The 22,302-nt window shown below is 33.7% G+C and overlaps 1 protein-coding gene across 7 annotated transcripts in view; it reads left to right on the top strand.

The window, feature by feature from the left end:
• PCLO (piccolo presynaptic cytomatrix protein) overlaps window positions 1–22,302 on the top strand; it is a 377,354-nt gene that overhangs the window by 253,369 nt on the left and 101,683 nt on the right. The window contains exons 11-12 of one of the 7 annotated variants that reach the window (XR_011502753.1): window positions 9,985–10,073; window positions 20,051–20,096. The exons of 5 other annotated variants lie outside the window; for them this stretch is intronic. Coding sequence is in view for 1 of the 2 variants with exons in the window: in XM_070507425.1 (XP_070363526.1) it covers window positions 9,985–10,040 (56 nt within the window). In the remaining variant the exon portion in view is untranslated. The remainder of the gene's footprint in view (window positions 1–9,984; window positions 10,074–20,050; window positions 20,097–22,302) is intronic. One more of the 7 variants, XM_070507425.1, reaches the window with a different exon arrangement.

Here is a 22,302-nt window from a genome sequence, read left to right as displayed (position 1 = left end):
ATATTTTTACCAGTTTCTTTCAGTAAAATGTTACAGCTTGATTTTCAAAATACATAATGATAATTTTCACTTACTAACTAGATGATGTGGTCATTCACTTTTTCCAAACTCTAATATAGATATAGTTTGTAAGCTTTCAGTGGTCTTTACAATGAACATTTTTTAACATAAAGTAACTTCAATCTATCTCTTTGTTTTATTCCAAAGATGTAAAATGTATTTTATTATTATTATTTTATTGAGGTCATAATGGTTTGTAACATTGTGTAATTTCATGTCTACATTATTATCAGTTTCTGTATGGACTACATCTTTCTCACCACCAACAGTCTAATTTTTATCAATCACCATACATATGTGCCCCTTTATCCCTTTTGCCCAACTCCCTGCCCCTCTGGTACCCACTAATCTGTTCTTTTTGTCCATGTGTTTGTTTATCTTCCACATATGAGAGAAATCATGTGGTGTTTTTCTTTCTCTGTCTGGCTTATTTTGCTTAACATAATATCCTCCAGGTCCATCCATGTTGTTGCAAATGGGGTGGTTTTGTCTTTCTTTATGGCTGAGTAGTATTCCATTGTATATATATACTACAGCTTCTTTATCCATTCATCAGTTGATGGGCACTTGGGTTGCTTTCACATCTTGGCTATTGTGAGGAATGCTTCAGTGAACATAGGAGTGCATTAATCTCTTTGTGTTGTTGATTTCAAGTTCTTTGGATAAATACCCAGTAGTGGGACAGCTGGATCATATGGTATTTCTATTTTTAATTTTTTGTGAAATCTCATATTATTCTCCATAGTGGCTGCACCACTTTGCATTCCCACCAGCAGTGGATAAGGGTTCCCTTTCCCCACATCCTCTCCAACATTTGTTATTTTTTGTCTTGGGAATTATAGCCATTCTGACCAGTGGAAGGTGAGATCTCATTGTACTTTTGATTTGCATTTCCGTAATAATTAGTGATGTTGAACATCTTTTCATGTGTCTGTTAGCCATCTGTATATCTTCTTTGGAAAAATGTCTGTTCATATCTTCTGTCCATTTTTTGATAGGGTTGTTTTTTTTTATTGTTTAGTTATATGAGTTCTTTATATATTTTGGATATTAACCCCTTGTCAGATAGTTGATTTGCAACTATTTTCTCCCAGTTGGTGGGTTGTCTTTTCATTTTGTTCATGGTTTCCGTTACCTTTCAGAAGCTTTTTAATCTTTTTTATCATTTTTTTCTTTTGTTTCTCTTGCCTTAGTAGACATGGTGTTTGAAAAGATGCTGCTAAGACCAACATCAAAGAGTGTACTGCCTATATTTTCTTCTAGGAATTTATGGTTTCAGGTCTTACATTCAAGGCTTTAATCCATTTTGAGTTAATTTTTGTGTGGTGCAGGAAAACGGTCTACTTTTATTCTTTTGCATGTGGCTGCCCAGTTTTCCCAAAGCTATTTGTTGAAGAGACTTTTCTTTCCCCTTTGTGTGTTTTTGGCTCCTTTGTTGAAGCTTAACTGTCCATAGATGTGTGACTTTATTTCTGGGGCTCTCAATTCTGTTCCATTGATCTGTGTGTCTGTTTTTGTGCCAGTACCATGCTGTTTTGATTACTTTAGCTTTGTAGTATATTTTGAAATCAGGGAATGTGATACCTCCAGCTTTGTTCTTTTTTCTCAAGATTGCTTTGGCTATTTGAGGTCTTTTGTTGTTCCATATAAATTTTAGGATTTTTTGTTCTATTTCCATGAATAATGTCATTGGGATTCTGATTGGGATTGATCTATGTTTTTTATTTTACTCTAAATAAAATACTTGTTTGGAAAGTATTTTTCTATCATTTCATAGTTTAATAAAATGTTGCCTGTTACTTAAAAATTTTGATTATGTTCAAATGATTCACTGTTATTTTCTTAAGTTAAATGTATTGGAACTTACCAAAAAAGTCCCTGGATGTTTTGATAGACCATTAGAGCAAACACAAACTTGAGGTAATGTTTATTCATCACACTGTTTTGCTCGAGCCATCTTACTCCAACTCACTAAAATATGCTGTGCATATCTTTGCATTTAGTGACATCACATTGATGGCTTGAATTGGCCATGGTGGTGGTATTTACAACATGGAAATAGACGAATGAGATTAATCAGGACTTTTTTGTTTTTTATTTGCTTGTTGGATTTTCAGAATGCCAGGTTAACAGGACATTACCAAATATATAACTGAAAGCATATTATTAAAGATATTTTAATGGCATTCACAAAACACAAAAGGTTAGGAGAACTAGCCAGACACCTAAATGAAGGTAGAGACTGTATAAATCAAGATATAACAATTCTGAGGGGCCAGCCCCATGGCCGAGTGGTTAAGTTCGCACGCTCTGCTTCGGCGGCCCATGGTTTCACCAGTTCAGATCCTGGGTGGGGACATGGCACCACTCATCAGGCCAGGCTGAGGCAGCATCCCACATGCCACAACTAGGAGGACACACAACTAAAATATGCAACTATGTATACATATATAGAAAAAAGATATAACAATTCTGAGCAAAACACTAGGTCTGTATGAAGTTTCTATGATGATAATCCTATCATGCCCAATGCTACTCTTTTGTTGTTGCAGTCAAGTTAAGATACAGGAATTGAGACCATTTTTAAGGATGGGAGTTATATGATCACTTTCATATAGCATACTCCAGAAGGAAACAAATATGCTATTTTTATTTTAAAATTTTAAAAAATTACAAGAATAGCTATACCAGATATAGTTTGGCAAAGATACTTGAATAATTTAAAGATAAAATTTCGTACTCTTCTTTGTGTCAGCAAATGCTACAGATCAGGATGATTTGAAAGATAATTTCAATGAAGCATGCTGTGATGAAGTGATACTCTCTGCACTTAGTAGCCTATGTGGCCATTTTTAAGCTCAGAAGTTTAAATAAAAATTAGATATAATACAAACTAATTCAAGAGAGAAAACTTGAAATGAGCCTACAATTACATGTGTGATTTTACAGGCTCAAAGACTGCCACTAAAGTCCTCATCTCTCCTGGAGCTAGTTTTACAGTTTATCTCATCAGTTTAAGTGGGAAATCATTAAAAACCACGTGCATATGATGTAAGATGTTATTTTTATTAATTATCTTATTTATTAATTCTCTCAAGATTTGCCAAGATACCAAGCTAAGCCTTCCTATGACCATAGATCCTCTGGTTGGATCCAGTTCTTGTATAACCCACACTGATAATTTATTTCTGATTTCCAGATTTGCTTTATTTACTCTTACAATATAGATCTTTAATAAAACACTTGGTAGTATTTCTATTAGATTCATGATGCTGTGTTGACTGTCAATATTTAGATAGTATTTTTGAAACATTAAGTAGTTTTAGGAGTAACTTCAACATATGATAAATCACTTACTTTCCTCTCATCCGTAAGGCTATACCTATGTTCTGTGCCACCAGGCTAGAATGATAAAAGTTCATTCCTCTTATGTTCAAAGATGAACTCACAAGAAGGCCATCAGTCTAAATGAGTATTGACAAGCACTCACCTGTTTAGACCAGCACATTTTCTGGAGAGAGAGAGAGATACACACACACACATGTATATTGCTTTGTTTTGTCTATAATTATGTGTTTCATTCATATGTAGTATCCATAGAGCCCTCAGCCTGATGTGAGGCATCACTATAAAAATACTAATTGTATACCATTGGAGTTATATGGACTTTTAAGTTTTAAAATGTTTTCATGACTATAGTATTTTTGAAATTTCATTTATTGAAGGCAATAAAGATGGCTAATTCTCTATAGTTTGAAGTTAATTCTTTCATAAGGGAAAATTATAGATAAATAGATAGATAAAATATCTTTGTGTTTATGTAATTGAACATATTCATCTGTAGAATGAATTCCATGTATACTTAGGAATTGATTTGATCTCTTCCAGGTATATCTTTCTGCATTTCTGAATACAAGAGTATATAGACTCAGCCTTTCTGATTCAAAACTTTCTTCCAGTTGATTTAAAACATGAATGACAATTGGTTGGCTATAGAATTCTTAGACTGTATTTTTTTCCACTCCAAACTATGAAAGCTATGTTGAGAAACAGTTTGAGTCTACTGTTTTTTCTAATTTTGGTCATTTCTCTTAACAATAGACTTTTCGGATTCCTCATGGTCTGACATATTAACACTCCTGCAGCAGTCAATTGCATAGATTTCAATTGTGTTGACTTTTGGGAGAGTAAGAGTATTTTCAAATTTTCTCTAGCTTTTTATTTTCTGGATTTATGCAATTAAAACATACTGACCAATCACGTAGATTTTCTCATGCCTAAGCCAAGTGCTATTCTGAAGATACTCACTTATGTAACTAACATTAAATGGAGAGGGAAAAAAATCCCCAATGTACTTTCTGAGTCTCTGTACTGGTTATTTGTTTGAAAAATGATTTTTATTCAACCTTGTTTTGAAAAATCTTTCTGAACGAGGTTGTCTATCCTGTTAAATAATGTAGGAGAATTTTGTGTTTCAAAACGCTGAGTATTAGCAATAATTGTTATTGCAAAATCATTAAGCTATACTCAAGAAATTAGTTTTAAAACACTCCTAGTATTAGCTTGTGCCATCCCCTAAAATAAAAAATGCAGTTAGTGTTCCATTAATCAAAATTTCCTGAACCAATCTTTTGGTTTTGTAACAATCTATGATGATTTTCTGAAAGAACCCAGGCAATCAGGTACTTGAAGGATCCTAATCTTCCAAAATCTTAAAATGCATTTCCCAGGAACATTAATCAACATTCTTAAGCAAATAATGCACAAAGAATGATCTTTCGCTACCTATGATTCTTCATTTTAATGCACAAGATCAGTCTTTGTTCTACTGAAAAATGAAGACAAAAGATCTAGGGAATTAAACTACAAGCCTAGGTTTCTAAAGTGCAATTTCTTGCTGTTTGCTTTAGGATTAAAATTTTTAACAAATGTAGACCAACAGTGTTGGGGCTGTGAAATGCTCATCAATATTGGGGTTTTAAATGTTATATAATATTTTCTCTCATTTCGGCCTTTGATGTTGTTACTTCTCTTTGAAATGATTTGAGCATCTGAAAGAAAATTTGAATATATGGACTTTGAATGTATGTTTAAAACTTGCCACATCCATTTTAAACTTTTATTCTTGGACAAACGATTATAAACCTTATTTATTTTACATTATCTATACCAAGTTCAGCATGATCAACACCTTAAGTAATGGCCTCAAAAAATTAGATGCCTCCTGGGTAATAAACTTGCTTTTCCCTAGACTTTTTTGCCTATTGAAACCTACTCAATATCATTACAATTTTCGGAAGTTTTGAATTCATGACATGCTTCAAAAATAAAACTTTCTTTAAAAATACCTCTTTATGGGGCTGGCCCCGTGGCCAAGTGGTTAAGTTCGCGCGCTCCGCTGCAGGCGGCCCAGTGTTTCGTTGGTTCGAATCCTGGGCGCGGACATGACACTGCTCATCAGACCACGCTGAGGCAGCGTCCCATATGCCACAGCTAGAAGGACCCACAACGAAGAATATACAACTATGTACCGGGGGGCTTTGGGGAGAAAAAGGAAAAAATAAAATGTTTAAAAAAAAATACCTCTTTATATATTCTTCTCAGAGCAAAGTTCCAACCATCTCTAAATTTGGAGAGTCCGTAATACAATTATCAATGTCTCTTGACAAGCACAGACTTTGTTTTGTTTTGTTTTTTGTCTGATAACGACCAGGGTCAGTTCTCTGGGTTCCATCCTTTTGTGCTTTTATCTATTGTGCATATTTCTTTTTCCTTTTTTTTTTTTTTGAGGAAGTTCAGCCCTGAGCTAACATCTACCAATCCTCCTCTTTTTGCCGAGGAAGACTGGCGCTCAGCTAACATCCGTGCCCATCTTCCTCTACTTTATATGCGGGACGCCTACCACAGCGTGGCTTGATGAGCCTTACCACGTCCCCACCTGGCATCCGAACCAGCAAACCCTGGGCTGCCGAAGCGGAACGTGCACAATTAACCACTGCTCCACCAGGCCAGCCCGTATTGTGCATATTTCTATTGTGTCCCATAACACTGAATTCTTTTTTTTCTACATACTCAGTGCCCAGGTCAGGGCCTAATAAAACAAGGTTTAAAGCAATATATATGGAAATGCGTGTTGAGGAATTTATTTTCCATTACAACGGTTGGATACTTATGAAGATGTCACTCCTCTCAGGGTTGTGTGAAGCAAATAAAATGATACAGGTAGTCACACTCTACCATTTGTAAAGAACTATGTACATTTAAGACAGCATCAATATTTGGTAATATAATTTTTGACGATCTTTTCAGAAAAAAATGTGTAAGATAGAAACTGTATCCTCTGGGCACATGTTCTTACAACTTTCAGCTGAACAGCTCATAAATTTATTCTAGGTTTTTTTTTTCTTAATTTTTCTTTGCTTTGAATTTGAATTCAGATCTCTGGAGTGTGAGTGGGAGCTTGGATTATTAATGACATAGAAAAACCTCTCCAATCTGGAAAATACAGCACCATCTCACTGTGCAGTGGCTGGGTGTGAGAAGATTTCTTCTCTAGCCCAGAATCTCCCCAAACATTGTTTGCTCTGCAGTTGAGAGAAGGTGAAGGGCACAAAACAGGAGTTTTTGAAAATCTCAACTCAAAGCAACAAGTACTATGTGGAAGTGTTCGCTGCCTGACATGTGTTTCTGATTTATTTGCACTTAAATGGTGAGTGTGTTTTGCTCTCAATCTTGTAAATTTTTACAGAAACAACTCAGTGGTTGAATCTCTCCATTATGTGATAACCACAGAAAGTCAAGTTTTGATGTTTACTACTTCAGTAAAAGCGGACATGATTTTCCTTAGTCTGAGCCCCCTCCCCAACCAGGAAAATTGCCTTCTCATATAGAGTCATATAGCTTATTCACTCGTTTCATTTCCTTATCTAGTGAGATGCCCAGCTCAACATCCCAAACCTTCGGTTCTGCCTTCTCTGATGGGAGTGGGTCAGAGGGAGCTTCTTAGCGTTTGTGGTTCAATGTATATAATTGAACACTTAATCAGTCACTGACTATAATTTTCGTTACAAATGTTCTAGTGCACAAAAAGCTATAGAAAATACTATGGCAAACAGCCATGTACCCACCATACTGTTTTAAGTCTTAACATTTTACCATATTTGTTTTATATCTTTAGGAGAAATAAGTACTTATAAATCAATTAAAGCCTCCTGGAGTCACCTTCGCTCTCCCAAACCTCTCTTACTGCCCCAGAGTAAACTACCAAACTTAATTTGAGGCTACTCTTTCACTTTGTTTTCTTCACAGTTTTATTAATGTATTCATAAACTATATAAGGACACATTTTTCTTGTTTACAAAAGTTTTTAGAAATGATATCTTACTGTACATATATTTTTGCTATTTTTTTAGTCATATAAATTTAATGAGATTCATCCAAAGTGGTACACGTAGTTCCAGTTCATTTATTTTCACCAAGGGGCAGAATTCCACTTTTCTATGTCTCTACTACAATTTAATTAATGTTTAGTTCTCTGGTTATTTAGATTATTTATGAGGATTTTTTTTCTCTTTCAAACAATGCTATAATTAAATTTTTTGAAGTAGTTTCCTTGTACACATATGCAAGAGTTTCTTTTACAAGTTAAATTTCTGTGTTATAACAATTATCTTTTTAAATAATGTGGGAGAATATTGTGTGGTTTTTTTCCAAATTACTCTCTAAAATGTTATGCTATTTTTACCTTTATTAGTGGGAAATTTGTGTTCTTGTTTCTCTACATCCTTGTTCCTCTCTCTACATCTTCTTTTTCAAATATAATGTGGAATGGCATCCCATTGTGATTTTCCTTTATTGTCCCTTCAGTAGTATTGAGTATGGTCATATTTTATTAATCTTGTTAGATCTTGGGTTTTTCTCATCTGGGATTTACCTATTCTTTTGCTCGTTCTTTAATTGGATTGTTTGTATATTTTAAATTGAATTTTAGGGAATCTTTATATATTGTGGATATAATCCTTTCCCAAGTATATAGACTATAAATACCTTCTACCCATATGTGGCTTGTACTTTTAGTTTCTGTCTTTTTTTAACAGAAGTTAAAATTTTAATATATTCTAATTTATCATTTTGTTTGTATTAATCTTTATAAGTGTTCTATATATTGTTTGGGAAATTCTTTTTGCCCTGAAGTGTTAAAAATGTTAGTCTTTATTTTCTTTTAAAAATTGTAAAATTTTACTCCTCATACAATGTCCTTGCAGACATTAAACTAAGTTATTTTTAATCTATTTGTGGTCTGAATAGAAATTTTAGTTTTTTCCTTCTCCATATGGACTGTCAGTTGCCTGTTCACCATTCATTGAACAATGTGTCATTACTCCCACTGATCTACAATGCCCCATCTGTCATATATTGATTTTTTGGATGTGTGTGGGTCTTTTATGAGTTCTTTGTTCTAGCTTACTGATCTAGCTTACTGATCTATTAGTCTATCCTTACATCAATGTCACACTGTTTTAATTATGATATCTTTATATTAAGTCCTGACATATGGTAGATGAATCTATCATATTGCTCTTCTTCAAAATCCTCTTGGGACAATTCTTGACCTTTGATCTTGCATGTACATTCTAGAATCAGATTGTCAGTTTTTAGGAAAATCTCTGTTGAAATTTGATAGTGATTATATTGAAGGTATAGGTTAATTTGGAAAAAAATAGATCTTTTTATATTGGGTCATGTTTATTTGTCTTGAATGGGTCCACAATGCTGGACTTTTGTTCTACTTAGAGATTTAATTATTGTATTCTGAATCGATGCAATGAAGTAAGTCAGTGCATTAAAAAATTGACACATAGAAATCGTTAAGTGTGTTAACAACTTTGTGTCCTTTTATATCAACTTATAACAATATTATATCTCCAGAAAAAGGCAGAGTAGAAAACATAAATAAAATTTTGTTCAGAGAATATAATAGGCAAATCTAATCCTTAATATGCATATCGTTGATACTAAGCTTTATTTAGTCACTGGATTTCTTGAACTTAATCTCCAAATTTTTTTTCCTGGTATTGTATATCGTAACATCATAATTGTAAGATATATTACTGGCATGATACTTTTAAAATTTCAACAATTTTCCTAATGGAACAATGAATCCATAAGAACTAAACATCTTTTAGCCAATGAACCAAACACAATTATTTGTTTGTTTGTATTGATAGGTTGTCCAACTGTCAGTTAATTTAATAAAATATTTTGAAGATAATTTGTTTCTATATTACTATTATTGATAATTAAATCAAATTTGTTTGGAAAATTTTTGGAAAACTGTTTGGAGCTAAGAGTATAATGTTAAGATCTGAATGTAGCTTCAAGGACCTTAATGAATCAGTGGGAACATAGACTAGGAGAGCAAAAAGTTAAAACTGGTGATATCCAGTTTTTTCTTGTGGACTTAGAGCTATATGGAAAGTTAGCTTCTCTCAGGCTATTAGGCCTGTCAAGAAATGAGTTCGTCTTTGTCCGTATGCTGTTCTGTGAGGAAATGTGCCGGTATCATAAATTCTAATTCATGGATATTTGTAAATTCTTAGTTTCTAGTTGTTTCAATGTAGGTGATGTGGTCCAGCTAGCTAGCTCGTCTTAAAGATGAATTGACAGGGTTTCTGGCAAGAAGACACTGTTGGATTTACGGCAGAGAATCAGCGGTTGGAGTGAAAGTGAGGTTAGCTGTTTTTGGAGTGGTGGTTTTGATTTTAGAAGTTGGCCTCTCTAATTCCCTTTCATGGAGAAGTCTATAGCAGAAGAACTTATTCCAGTAGTATTATTAGAAGACACACTCCTGTGTAACTTAAGGGAGAATATTCCTAGGCAAGAAAGTCTCTATTTCTGCTTATGCTTTTTTGGCATATGTTACAGATGGCATGGCAGTGATCAAGGTTGGCGATCAAGAAACACACCACACAGATGAGTGAGCTTCCTTGTTCTTGTTCCAGGGGGATTACCAGGTACGAATTGGTCATTAGCATGAGATTTCTCAAAATTCCCACAAGCTGGTGTGTCCAGTACATGTGACACAAGATCGTATTTTACGTTGATGCAAAGATTTTCTAATAAATATTTAGGAAACTATCTTCTGGAAAGAAAAATATAAATTTTGGGTACCTAGACTGGTAGGTTGTAGTATTTTTCGGATGCAGTGATATCATACTTACCTTGTCAGGATAGTAATGATTAGCCATATTACCAGGGCAAAGAAAGATATTTCTCTTATTTATTTTTAAATTTATCAGAGGAAAATTATGTTTGAGTAGACATTTCTTGATAGGGACATTAAGAAAACTTAATAATAGCACTGTTTTACACATTTTTTGTATGCATAATACTCCAAATCCTAATTTGATTTCTTTTATCCACAGGGATGGCATACCTTGAAATATTTATGTATGCTTAGGTGCTATTGCTTCTTGATAAACAATTCTTTCTGTACTTAAATTTCTGGATTTGTCTACTTAATATGCCACAGAACAGGCCATACTTTGTGTGTGTGTGTTAACTTGGTGTGGTTATTTTGGAAGCAAGGATGCTGAGCTTTCTCTTGAATATCCATACCAAATCTTCAACAAGCCAATGCTTTAGCATCTTTGATATGTAGAGAGAATGTTCTAAAAGTCAGATAAGGATTTAAATTCAGCTTTTGTACTTACTGCCAGGATAAATTGTTTAACTTTTACTACCTTGGTGTTCCCAGTTGGGAAATTGGGCTAATAATAGTCTTTGCAAAATTATGAGACTTATAAATAATATATAAGAACCATATACCATAGCATTTGGCATACTGTTTCACATAAATGATGAAAAGAGTGTGCTTACTTTCACTTTGGAGATCTTTGATGGCAAGAAGATTATTTGCTATATTAAGCTTGACTTCTGTGTCCCTTATATCTGTACATGCTTTAATAACTGACAGTTGACTATGGTCAGTTCTGAGCTCAGAGGTGCAGGGACATGGAATATTCCTAATGGAAAAAGCAGAAAACTTGAAGTCAGAAGACTCTGAATTAAGCCATCTTCATGACTTTAGGCAAGTTACTTACGTTCTCCGAGTCTCCTTTTATCTCCTCTGTGCAATTAAGTTTTAAGACCTATCTCACAGGGTTAACAATGAGTATGTAAGGAGCTGATGTATTTTGCGTACTTTGTTAACTATAAAGCACTAGACTAGCTAGAGAAGCTATTTTGTTAAGGATAGATGAAATTATTTTCATAGATAACAATCTTATAAAGTTCAGTCTTCTTTTAGGGGGACATTGAACTGCTAGAGGTATCTGCTATAATGGTATATCATTTTAAATATATGGCCTGAATAAATTTTTAAAAATTATAATGCCTTAAGTGATTAAACCATTTCTCATGTAAATCTATCACCTCCTAACTATAAAGTCATAGTTTTGGTTAATCTTTTTAAGGCTTCTAAATTTTTCTTCTTATCAACAGTATGTTAATCAGTAAACTTCATGCTCTGATTAAAATCTATGGACATACATACAATGAATATCTGTTCATGTAACCTTCATGGTCTGTTAGTCACTGAAAACACACCTTGTTAGTGAACAGAATTGTGACATTGGTGTCAGATGCCTGACTCTGAGTGTCTGGACCAATCTTTCTCATCAATTCCTTTTGTGTGTGACTTTAGTCAAATCACAGAAACTCACTGGGTCTTCAGCATTAAACATAAGGGATCCTCTACAAGACCCTTCTATAACGCTTATGTATGAGACACTTTACCTCTCCAAAGGTATAAGGGAGAGATTCAACCTTGAGAAGAAACATAGTCAAAGATTTGGAAGCGGGGTGTAAGACAGCAGTATGGGAGCCATAGGAAGCTAGGTATGTTACATAAAATGGAAATTTATGCACTAGAATTAATAATGTGAGAGTAATTACATAGTATGAAAGAAGAAATGAGATCAGAATGGATAAATCATAACACTAATGAAACGAGTCTCAGATCTTCTCTGTCACTTGTACAGGCTCCTGGCAAGGCTTACAGGAAGTTCTAAGAAATATGTGATATACATGGCATTTGTCAGGTTTTTAACATTGTAATTGTTGTGCTTTCTTTTGTCCTTTTAACAGATATTCACTTGTATCTAATTTTTTCTTCATAATTTTATATTTTTTCTTAAAATTGTGGAAGCTTCAGCTCTCATAAAACTTGAATTCATCCCTGCATGAGTTATTGTGGGGTTTTTTTTCCAGTTTCATTGAGAAATAATTGAAATACATCATTGTATAAGTTTAAGGTGTACAGCATGATAGTTAGGTTGATATATATTGTGAAATGATTACCACAATAGATTTAATTAACATCCATCATCTCATATAGATACAATAAAAAGAAAAGAAAAACAATTTCTCCTTGTGATGAGATCTCCTAGGATTTACCTTCTTAACAACTTTCCTATATATCGTAAGGCAGTGTTAGCTATAGTCATCATGTTGTACATTGAATCCCTGGTATTTATTTATCTTATAACTGGAAGTTTGTACCTTTTGACTACCTTTCTCTAACTCCCCCTCCCACCACCCACACCTCTGATAACCACAAATCTGATCTCTTTTTCTATGAGTTTGATGGGGCTTGTTTTTGGTGGTTTGGGGATCGGGAGGTTCCACATATAAGTAAGATCATATAGTATTTGTCTTTCTGTTGACTTACTTCACTCAGCATAATGCCTTCAAGGTCCATCCATGTTGCTGCAAATGGTAGGATTTCCTCAATTTCTATGGCTGAATAATATTTCATTGCATATATATATATACCACATCTTGTTTATCCATTCATCCATCGATGGACACTTAGAATGTTTCCATGTCTTGGCTATTGTAAATAATGCTGCTACGAACATGGGAGATGATGTTTCTTATTGGAGAAGGACACTGAGGTACTTAATGCAGAATTATAAGAACTTATTGGTGTGTAGGAGTAATATACAGAAAAGGCAGATGGAGGTGATAAACAGGGAATTCAGAGAGAAGATTGTTGTGAAGGAGTAGAGGTGAGAATATTAGGAATACTGGAAATAATGAAGAATGCAAATGGATAAAAACATTTATTCAGTAACTACTCTGTACAGATATATCCTAGAATGATATGATTCTACCTTGCTTTCAAAATGCCTACAGCCTAGATGGACAGTGAATAGAAGATATTCATTGTGGAGGAAAAGTTTGCTTAGGGTCTGAATGACTAAAATATAAAATAAATCTGAAGAACTAGAAGAAAGATACCTTTAAGGAAGGAAAATCCATCTCTTTAATGAATTTTTGGGGGGTGATGTATGTTTTCTTTTAGTTTCAGTGAGAGAAATATAGAAATGTAGAATATATTGGTTGATTCTACATGCATTAGAACCAATGGAGCTTACACATATGCCTCCTCCCATCCTAAAGAATTCCAGGTAACTTTCAGGTAATTTCTAAGAGCTTCTACTAATGTAAGATGAGAAGCTGCTGGGCTGACACAAGCTGACTGACATTTATATAGAATCACTCTGACCGTTGTAACTAGAATAGTTTGAAGGAGTAAAGGGTAGAAAGAAGGAGAGCAGTTAGGAAGCTATAGAAATAACCCAGGCATAAGATGTGGCATTCAGACCAAAGCGGGAACAGGGGACATGGTGATAAATGACTATATCATGTATATATAAATAATACAACATGTATGGTAAATTTCAGCTCAATGGAAATGACCTCAATATGTTATTTGTTCCTGTATATAGCATTCAAATTTAGTAAGCCAAAAGTCACTCAACCATTTTTTAACTGGTTCAATCCCTATATAACATAAGAAACCTACTGAGTATTTAACATCCAAGTCTTAAATCTTGTTTCCAATTAATATAATAAAGATATATTTTTAATAGAAATCATAAAACTTACATGTATATTTGTATGGTTCTACAGGTGGCAGCTCAAATATTTTTTATTATCATTTGCAGTTTGCATCTCAGTAAGACAAAAGATGACCAAAAGCCACAGTTATGAATGTTTAGGATGGAAAGTCACTCTGTAATATTTCTTTGTATGTGAAAATTATGTCTCTGTCAGTATCACCTTAAGTATTTGGGGAGGAAATATGAATAAAATCTCTCTCACTATTTTATAGTGCTTAGATAGTTTGCATTAATGGATTTTGAAAAAGTAGATTTAAATATTATTGATTTGAATAACATTCTCGCCAATCCCATTTTTTCAGCATGACGGTATTTTCTGAAAATAACATTAAATGTAAAAATGTATAATCAGTTGCTGTTTGGAATTCCTGTCTTCTTAACCAGTGTTCTGGCTTCCAGTCTGTCTCTGCCTTCATTTGTTCATTCATTCGGCAAACATATGTATATATGGATATAGAAATTCACAGGACATAAGTGGAGCCAATTACACAAATGAATAATTTAAAATAAAGTGTGTTGAGTGTAACAATAAAAATATGTACAAATTACAGAGAAAACCTGAAAGAAGCTGACACTAATCTGCTGAAAGTGGGAGCAACATAAGGGAAGAAAGGCATACACCCTCTTCAAACCACAGAATTTTATTAAAATGATAATTTGGTTGTTGTAAACTTTTCCCCTCATGTCTTATATTATCAAATGAATTAAGCCTAAGTTCAATGCGACCTACAAGGCCTTTCATAACGTACGCCACTCCTTTCAAACTCATGCTCATCTATCCCACTCCCATTTCTCAGCGCCCCACCCACCAGCCCCACTGGGGGCCTCTAATCTTGGAGCCGCAATCATGGTTTCCTTCTGTGAGCATGTGTTCATGAGGTTCCTACACCTTAGTAGAAGAAATCATGTCAGAAATCATAAGTGGTTGATATTAGTGACCTAGAATCTAGTCCTGTCTTTGACACTCACTCACTAAATGTTTGTGGACTTGATGTGGTTAGTTTTCTCATAATTAAATGCATTCATTTATATTGGTTATATACTTAAATCTAAGATATTAGCCATAAACATAGCCAAAACTTTATAATTAGATATTCTATGTATCTTAAACAGAAAAGAAGCCATTAGGAGGACAATATTCCTGAACTTACATGAGGAATCAGGAGACCTGGCCTTTTGCACTACTACTAAATATGATTTCTAAAGCTGAGGTTTCACATCTGTGAAATTAGGGATAGTTAAACTTACCCTGCCTATTTTACTGGATTGGTGTAAAGATAAAAAGATAAAGAGAAAAAGTGGGCAAAATACTTTTGTAAAAAAAAAAAAAAAAAGTCATGTATTGGTACTATTAACACAGCAAAATGGGTCTAATTCTATTCCTTTAAATCAAAAAGACTTCTTATAATCAGACGATACAGACATGAAAATCCTTTGTAATTCGTCTAGAATATATTGCCATTATTTTGTTATGGTTGTAATCATGTTTACTTATAAGGTAGGGGAAATAATTTCTCTATATGAGTTTTAGAGAGCTGGAGGGGAAATAGTTGAGTTTTATTCTATATTTGTTAGCAGATATTGCTGTTAAACTGTTTTCTTCTTAGTTCTGGTTTTTTAATGGAAAAATCAATTCTTGTACTATGTTGTATACACTATGCCTCTGTGAGTTTGACTATTATATACCTTATAGGAAAGGAATCATGCAGTATTTGTCCTTCTGTGACTGGATTATTTCACTTAGTATAATGTCCTAAAGGTTCATTCAAGTTGTCTCATATTACAGGATTTCTTCCTTTTCAAAGGGTGAATAATACTCCACTGTATGTATAAACCACATTTTCTTCATCTATTCATCTATCAATGGATATTAAGGTTATTTCCACATTTTGGCTATTGTGCATAGTGCTGCAATAAACATAGGAGTGCTACTATCTCTTCAAGATCCTTATTTCAATACTTTTCAATAAATACCGAGAAATAAGATTGCTAGATCATGTGGTAATTCTATTTTTAATTTTTAGGAAACTTCATACTATTTTCCGCAGTGCGTGGACCATTTTGCATTCCAACCAGCAGAGTGAAGGGTTCCAATTTCTCCACTCCTTACCAACACCTATTATCTTTTGTTTTTTTTAATAATAGCCATCCTAACAGGTGTGAGAGGATATCTCATTGTAGTTTTGGGTTGCATTTCCCTGATGATCAATAACATTGAGCAATCATTCCTACATTATTTTCCCTTCCAGTAGTACTGAGCATAATTTTCCATCAATGTGGCTATAGAAATGTGGTATTGGCTTTTTTTCTGGGAGTGGAGTGGAGTGGAGAAAAGAGATGAGAAGAGGATTAGATTTTTTTCTTTTCTACTTGTTATTGTTTCCAATAAAATTGTAATATAAAATGATATATTATACAACTTTCTGTTTGTTCACTAATGTCTTCAATTTTTGCATGCCCAAGACTTCAAATGATATTGTCATATAGATAATAGATAATTAATGCAGTTTCTAAATTATCTTTATTTATTGTAATTAAAATGAAATTGTGAATAATTTCTGTGTTCTTTGTGCTAGATTTTACGTATTTGAACATTGTTAATATTCATTTGGGCTAGGATGTGGGTTTAGTTGGCTTAAGTTGAATGAATTTTCCTGTTTACTGATACTGACACTGGCCTGAGAGACAGTTAGATGGAGTTCATATTCTGCACTACCGTTAACTGTATGATGTCAGAAAAGCTTTGTCACATCATGTTTCACTTTCCTAATGTGTTATAAAACACTAAAACTAGAGCACCTACAAAAATCTTGCTTGCTTTATAACAAGTCTATAAAATAGTTGTGATGTACTTTTACAAAACATTTGATTCACGTAATCCTCTTTCAATGACCTTTTTATTATTGACCATTAATTCTGCAAAATATGTGGTAATCTATTTTTTATACTTTACAATTTTTTATGATTGGAGCTAAATCTATTCTAGATCTGTGAGTGTAGAAGTCACTGATTGTAAATACTTTCAATGTACTCAGACCTAGAAAAGCAGTATGGGTAAGCTCAGACAGTTCAACTGTAGTCTTTGGTATTTCTTAGATACTTTTCTATTCAAAATGTTGTAAGAATTTTTTAATATGTAAATTAATTGCATTTGAGAATTTATATATGCAGGCCATACTTTGATGATTTTAATTGCTTATTCTTCACAAAAATTGTGAGTGAAAGAAGAAACACGGAAAGTGAACTGCTCAAGATCACATCCCAAATTAATGACAGTTTCAAACAGAGAATTGAACTTCTCCAATTCTGAGCTATTTGAAAATATATTCCAGCTGTATAACACTTCTCTAGAGAACTCTTGTCATAGTCTGCTCAAGGATGGAAATGGAGTATATTATCATAGCATAGACTTTTGCTTCACAGTCTGTTTTGTTTATATTGGGCTTGTGTTTACTCAATATAAAATATTCAACAGCTGGAAGCAAAAAAGTAGAAAGCTACTGCAAATCTATATATATATGTTTAATAACTACTGAAATTTGGAAGAATATGCATTTATAAAATTTACGTCAAAAACTCTAATGAATTTGTGGCCAGTCTGGTGGCCCAGTGGTTAAGTTTACACATTCCGCTTTAGTGGCCCGGGGTTCACCCTTTCCAATCCTGTGTGTGGACCTATGCACTACTTGGCAAGCCATGCTGTGGCAGGCATCTTACATATAAAGTAGAGGAAGATGGGCATGGATGTTAGCTCAGGGCTAATCTTCCTCAAAAAGAAAAAAAAACTCTAATGAGTTTAATTCTATTATCTTTGTACTATGAAAGGAAGAAATTGTGACATATCAAATATCTTTAAAATGTATATTTTAATAGAGTAAAATTTTGGTATTTTAGATTGAAAGCAACTTTGAGTTTAAATGTCATTAGCACCAGGTATTTTGTCTATTAGGCATGTAAATTTAAACCAAATTTAGATTCAAATCGCAGATTGGATGTTTCATGCCAGAGTTAACTACCTGGGAGCAATTGTAGCAGTGCCCAGAGAAGATAGCCCAGGTAGAGTGATACCACAGGAGCCCTGGGGAGCCAAGGCCAGACGGAAGAACCTGAATAACTGCCACTAAGGGTAGTGAGAAAACGTGAGGGATGCAAAAAAGAAAAATTAGATAATGCAGTTCCTAGGCTTGAAAATTTTAGTATATATGGAAGGAAAAATTATAGATAAGGAAAATAATTAAAAACAATATGGAAATTTCAGAATTCTAACATATTTATTAAATTTCTCATAGAAACCTGTAGCTCAAAACGTATTTTCATAAATTGTAAACAATTGTTTTGTTTTTCATTCTGTCATAGTCATAGTATTCTCTACATCATAGAGTGGAAATTAACTAAAACAGTGATCTAGCAAGTCTAGTCTCCCTTGAGGAAGCCAAGGATGGTTGCTTGCTAAAAGGTCACAACGGTTGGTAAATATTCAAGCTAAATGTGAATATAATTTGATTATGGAGAAAAGAAAGTATCAGCAGTCAACTACCAGCAGCACATTGGTTCATAAAACAAATTTCTGATAGATAAAATATTTATCTTTCTGAAAATAGTGCATATGCTCTTTATTGAAAGATTTGATTTTTTAATGCTAAGTATCAGACAGACACGCATGCACGCACGCACATACACACACACACAGACAGCTGTATTTGAAAGCGTTATTAGAATTATTGGGTAAAAAAACAATTATAGGCGGCCAGCCCCATGGCGTAGTGGTTAAGTTTGGTGTGTTCCACTTCAGGAGCAAGTTCGCTGGTTCAGATCCCGGGCGCGGACATACACCACTCATCAATCATGCTGAGGCCCACGTGCAAAATAGAGGAAGACTGGCACAGATGTTAGCTCAGGGTTAACCTCAAGCAGAAAGAAAAAGAGGAAGATTGGCAACAGATGTTAGCTCAGTGCAAGTCTTCCTCACCGAAAAATCAAAAAACAAAAACAATCATTTTATGTAGTCTTTTTAGCAATTCAGACTCCTTTACAGTAAAATGACATTCAGATTATCTTCATTACAGTTTATCCCTGGAGACAGTGTCCTAGTTAATGGAAATTTTTCTTATGCCCTATTCAAGTTCTGAGGTCATTTTAAACTTATAACTTATTCAGGTGGCTCAGAGAATCTTAGGATTCCCTACAACTGTCTAAGGATACCCATCGAGTGGGAACTGGAGAATGAGGAGAAGGAGAGCAGGTAGATGGAACCTGCTTCAGTGAAAATAGCTCCATTTTTATATGTTTTGTATACTGAAGCCCTATTTTAAGTTTTGTTTGAACTGTGCGTTCCAAGAGTAAAAATAATAGCAGTAATAATCACAGTGACAAAAACGGCGGTATTATTATGAGATTAGGTCTTCAACAAGATACTTTTCAGTCTTAAAATTTTATACTTTAGATGAGTTTCCTCAGGAAAATATATCTAGATTTTGAATGTCTTACCGTGATTGAGGGTGTCTCCTTTGTCCTGTAAATAAGCAGGACACTATTCCAATACTATTTTTTTCCTTTACCAAAGATTCCCTCCCTCCATTCTTTGCTCCTTTTCCTTTTTTCCTTTCTTCCATCCTTCTTTCTTTCCTTCCTTTCATATTAATGCATAAATAGGTTAAAATTGTAAAATATAAAAAATAATAAAATCTGTCTATCTATGTATTGCCCTTATTTTAACACTGCCTAACTTGCAACTGAATGAGTAATTAGTATAACTGATGTGGACAAGGTATTGGACCCCTGAAACTCACTTGCAGGGTTTGTTCGCTGTTTGGAAAGCCAGGGCAGAGGCTCAGTTCAGCTGAGCTGCTGCTAGTTTATAAAGGATTCTTGCGAGCAGATATCCAAACTTAGGAAATTAATCTATAGTCATGGTTAATAATATGAGTGGATAAAAGGTGTAAAACAATAACTTACAAATAATTTCTTATATGCATATATATTGTTGGTTAAATTTGTTTGTTTTGTCTTGTTTTTCACCCCAGCCGCATCAGATTCTCATTTCATAGCACTCCAGCCTCGCTGATTCATGTAAGGTCCCCTCCTCAGTGTGTGTGTGGTTTTTTTGTTTGGTTGGTTGTTTATTCATTCATTTATTAATATCATTCATTTTCTTTTATCTCATTTTCTTTTCCTATTTCCTTCTTCCCTCTAAGAGCAACTATTATAATTTAGGTGATATCTGTTATTTATATAATACGTAATGTCAATTTCTAAGACTATCACTGTAATGTACAGGAATGTCATTGCACTGTAGAGCAGATCCTGTTTCTCACTTGTGTTTACTTGGCAAATGATTTTAAGATGGATCCACCTTTGGTGTTAACACCTGATCTGGTCTATTTCCTGCAACCTCTGCTGAATGTATTCACATGAGCATTTACTACACACTCGTTGTCCGTTTGTCCTGATACCACCACCTCCTCACACGTAGATACTCAAGAAGAAGATTTCTGAGTCATAGAGTGTACATGCGCTTAATGTAATGATGTTCTGCTGCATTGCCCTCCAGAGTGGTCGCACCTATCTGCATTCTCACCAAAATAATTACATGTTTATAAATTGTAAACAAGCAGTTGTTTTATTTTTCATCCTGACATAGTCGTAATAGTCTCACATCATAGAGTGGGGATAAAGTTAACAACTATCTAACAAGTATAACCTCATCTGAAGTCAAGATCCCCTAATCCCACATCTTGGTCAACACATAGTATTTTCTGACTTTCCAACTTTTTGCAATATGATGAGAGTTAAGTAAAATGTCATTATTGCTTTAATTTGCACTTTCTAATCACTAATGAGTCTGAGCTTTTCTTCATGTACTTATAACACTTTTGAATTTCCTTCTCCATTGTCTTCATTTTGCTCATTGCCAAGATTTTATTCCTAGCAGAGTATCATTTTTGTTAATTTTTGTAACAGCATAAAATATTAGACACAAAGATGGTGATCAGCACAAAGGTGATGAATTGTGTAGTGCCTGCCACATTCTAGGTGCTGAAAAAATATTTGTGGAATAAATAAATAGAATTCATGAGCTTCTGTGTGATATACGTTTGGATATACAGTAACCTATAAGATTTCAACTGTTAACTTAATAATTTTAATCCAGAAGATGTTTTTTAATTAATGGTAAATACTAAATATAGACAAAGAAAGGACATACATGAAATTGTGTATTATAAAAGGAAGAATAACTTTTGCTGGTTTGAGGAGCATACAAAATTAAGTAATCCCAGAAGTTATAAAAACACATATTGACGATGTTTTATGTTTGTTCATTTTTTAAAATTCAAAAATTTTTTTAAATTCAAATTTTTTAATTTTCAAAATTTTTTAAAATTCAAAAATTACCTGATTATTGTCTTTTTTGTTTTGTAATAACCTGTTACGTATGAGATTTTGAGTAGCAAATCCTGTCATCACTGTTGCACATTCAGCAAAAATTCAGATTATCTTAGTTTTCCTATTAGAAGCTATTAGAACAGGCACTTTCTAGGGATATATTGAAGTATCATCTATACAGTCTCAAACTTGAACAATTATTGTGCATGTTGATATAATTTAAATATAAAGAAAATGTAAATGTTTTCTAATAATGCTAAATAATAAGTATAACCATTAATGTGTACACCATCTTCCAGGAATTATTTCTAAAACAAAATCAGAGTAAAAAGTTATCTTAACTGAATAGACCTATATTCAAATCTTAAATGATAAAATACTACTTCAGTGAACTTTCATGCAGTATGATCATTTTCAACAAATTTTTGTGTGAATTTTAAAATAGTTTATAGGACTTTATAATTAAATATGTTTCAAAAGTATCATATTTGAAATCACGTCATACTTAATTCTCACAACTACTAAAACCATCTTATGAATTAATAAGGAGTGGTTTGTATATTCACTTGGTTATTTTAGTATGGTTCTTGTTGGGTCTGTAGGAAGTTGGAGAGGCAATGGAAAGGGGAGGTGTTATTACATGACTATTTTAAGTAGTCACATTCCCTGTAATGTCTGATAGTCACTGTTGAAACCAAGTCCAGATAAAAGAACTAGCAAAAAATTTTGAACAGCAATACTGCACCAACTCTGGTGGGAAACTGAGGGAGTGGAAAAGAAATTCAGCTGGTATATTATGGGACAGAGCAGATCATGTATTTCATGGTCTCAGGTCTCTATCCAGGCAAGACCCTAGCTATCTGTAAATTTTTTTCAGCAATTTTATTAATTA

The sequence above is a fragment of the Equus asinus genome, chromosome 1 (assembly GCF_041296235.1).
Source record: "Equus asinus isolate D_3611 breed Donkey chromosome 1, EquAss-T2T_v2, whole genome shotgun sequence".
NCBI classification, from domain to species: Eukaryota; Metazoa; Chordata; class Mammalia; order Perissodactyla; family Equidae; genus Equus; species Equus asinus.
The sequence above is the reverse complement of the archived record's forward strand: the minus strand, read 5'-3'. Positions and strand labels throughout refer to the sequence as shown.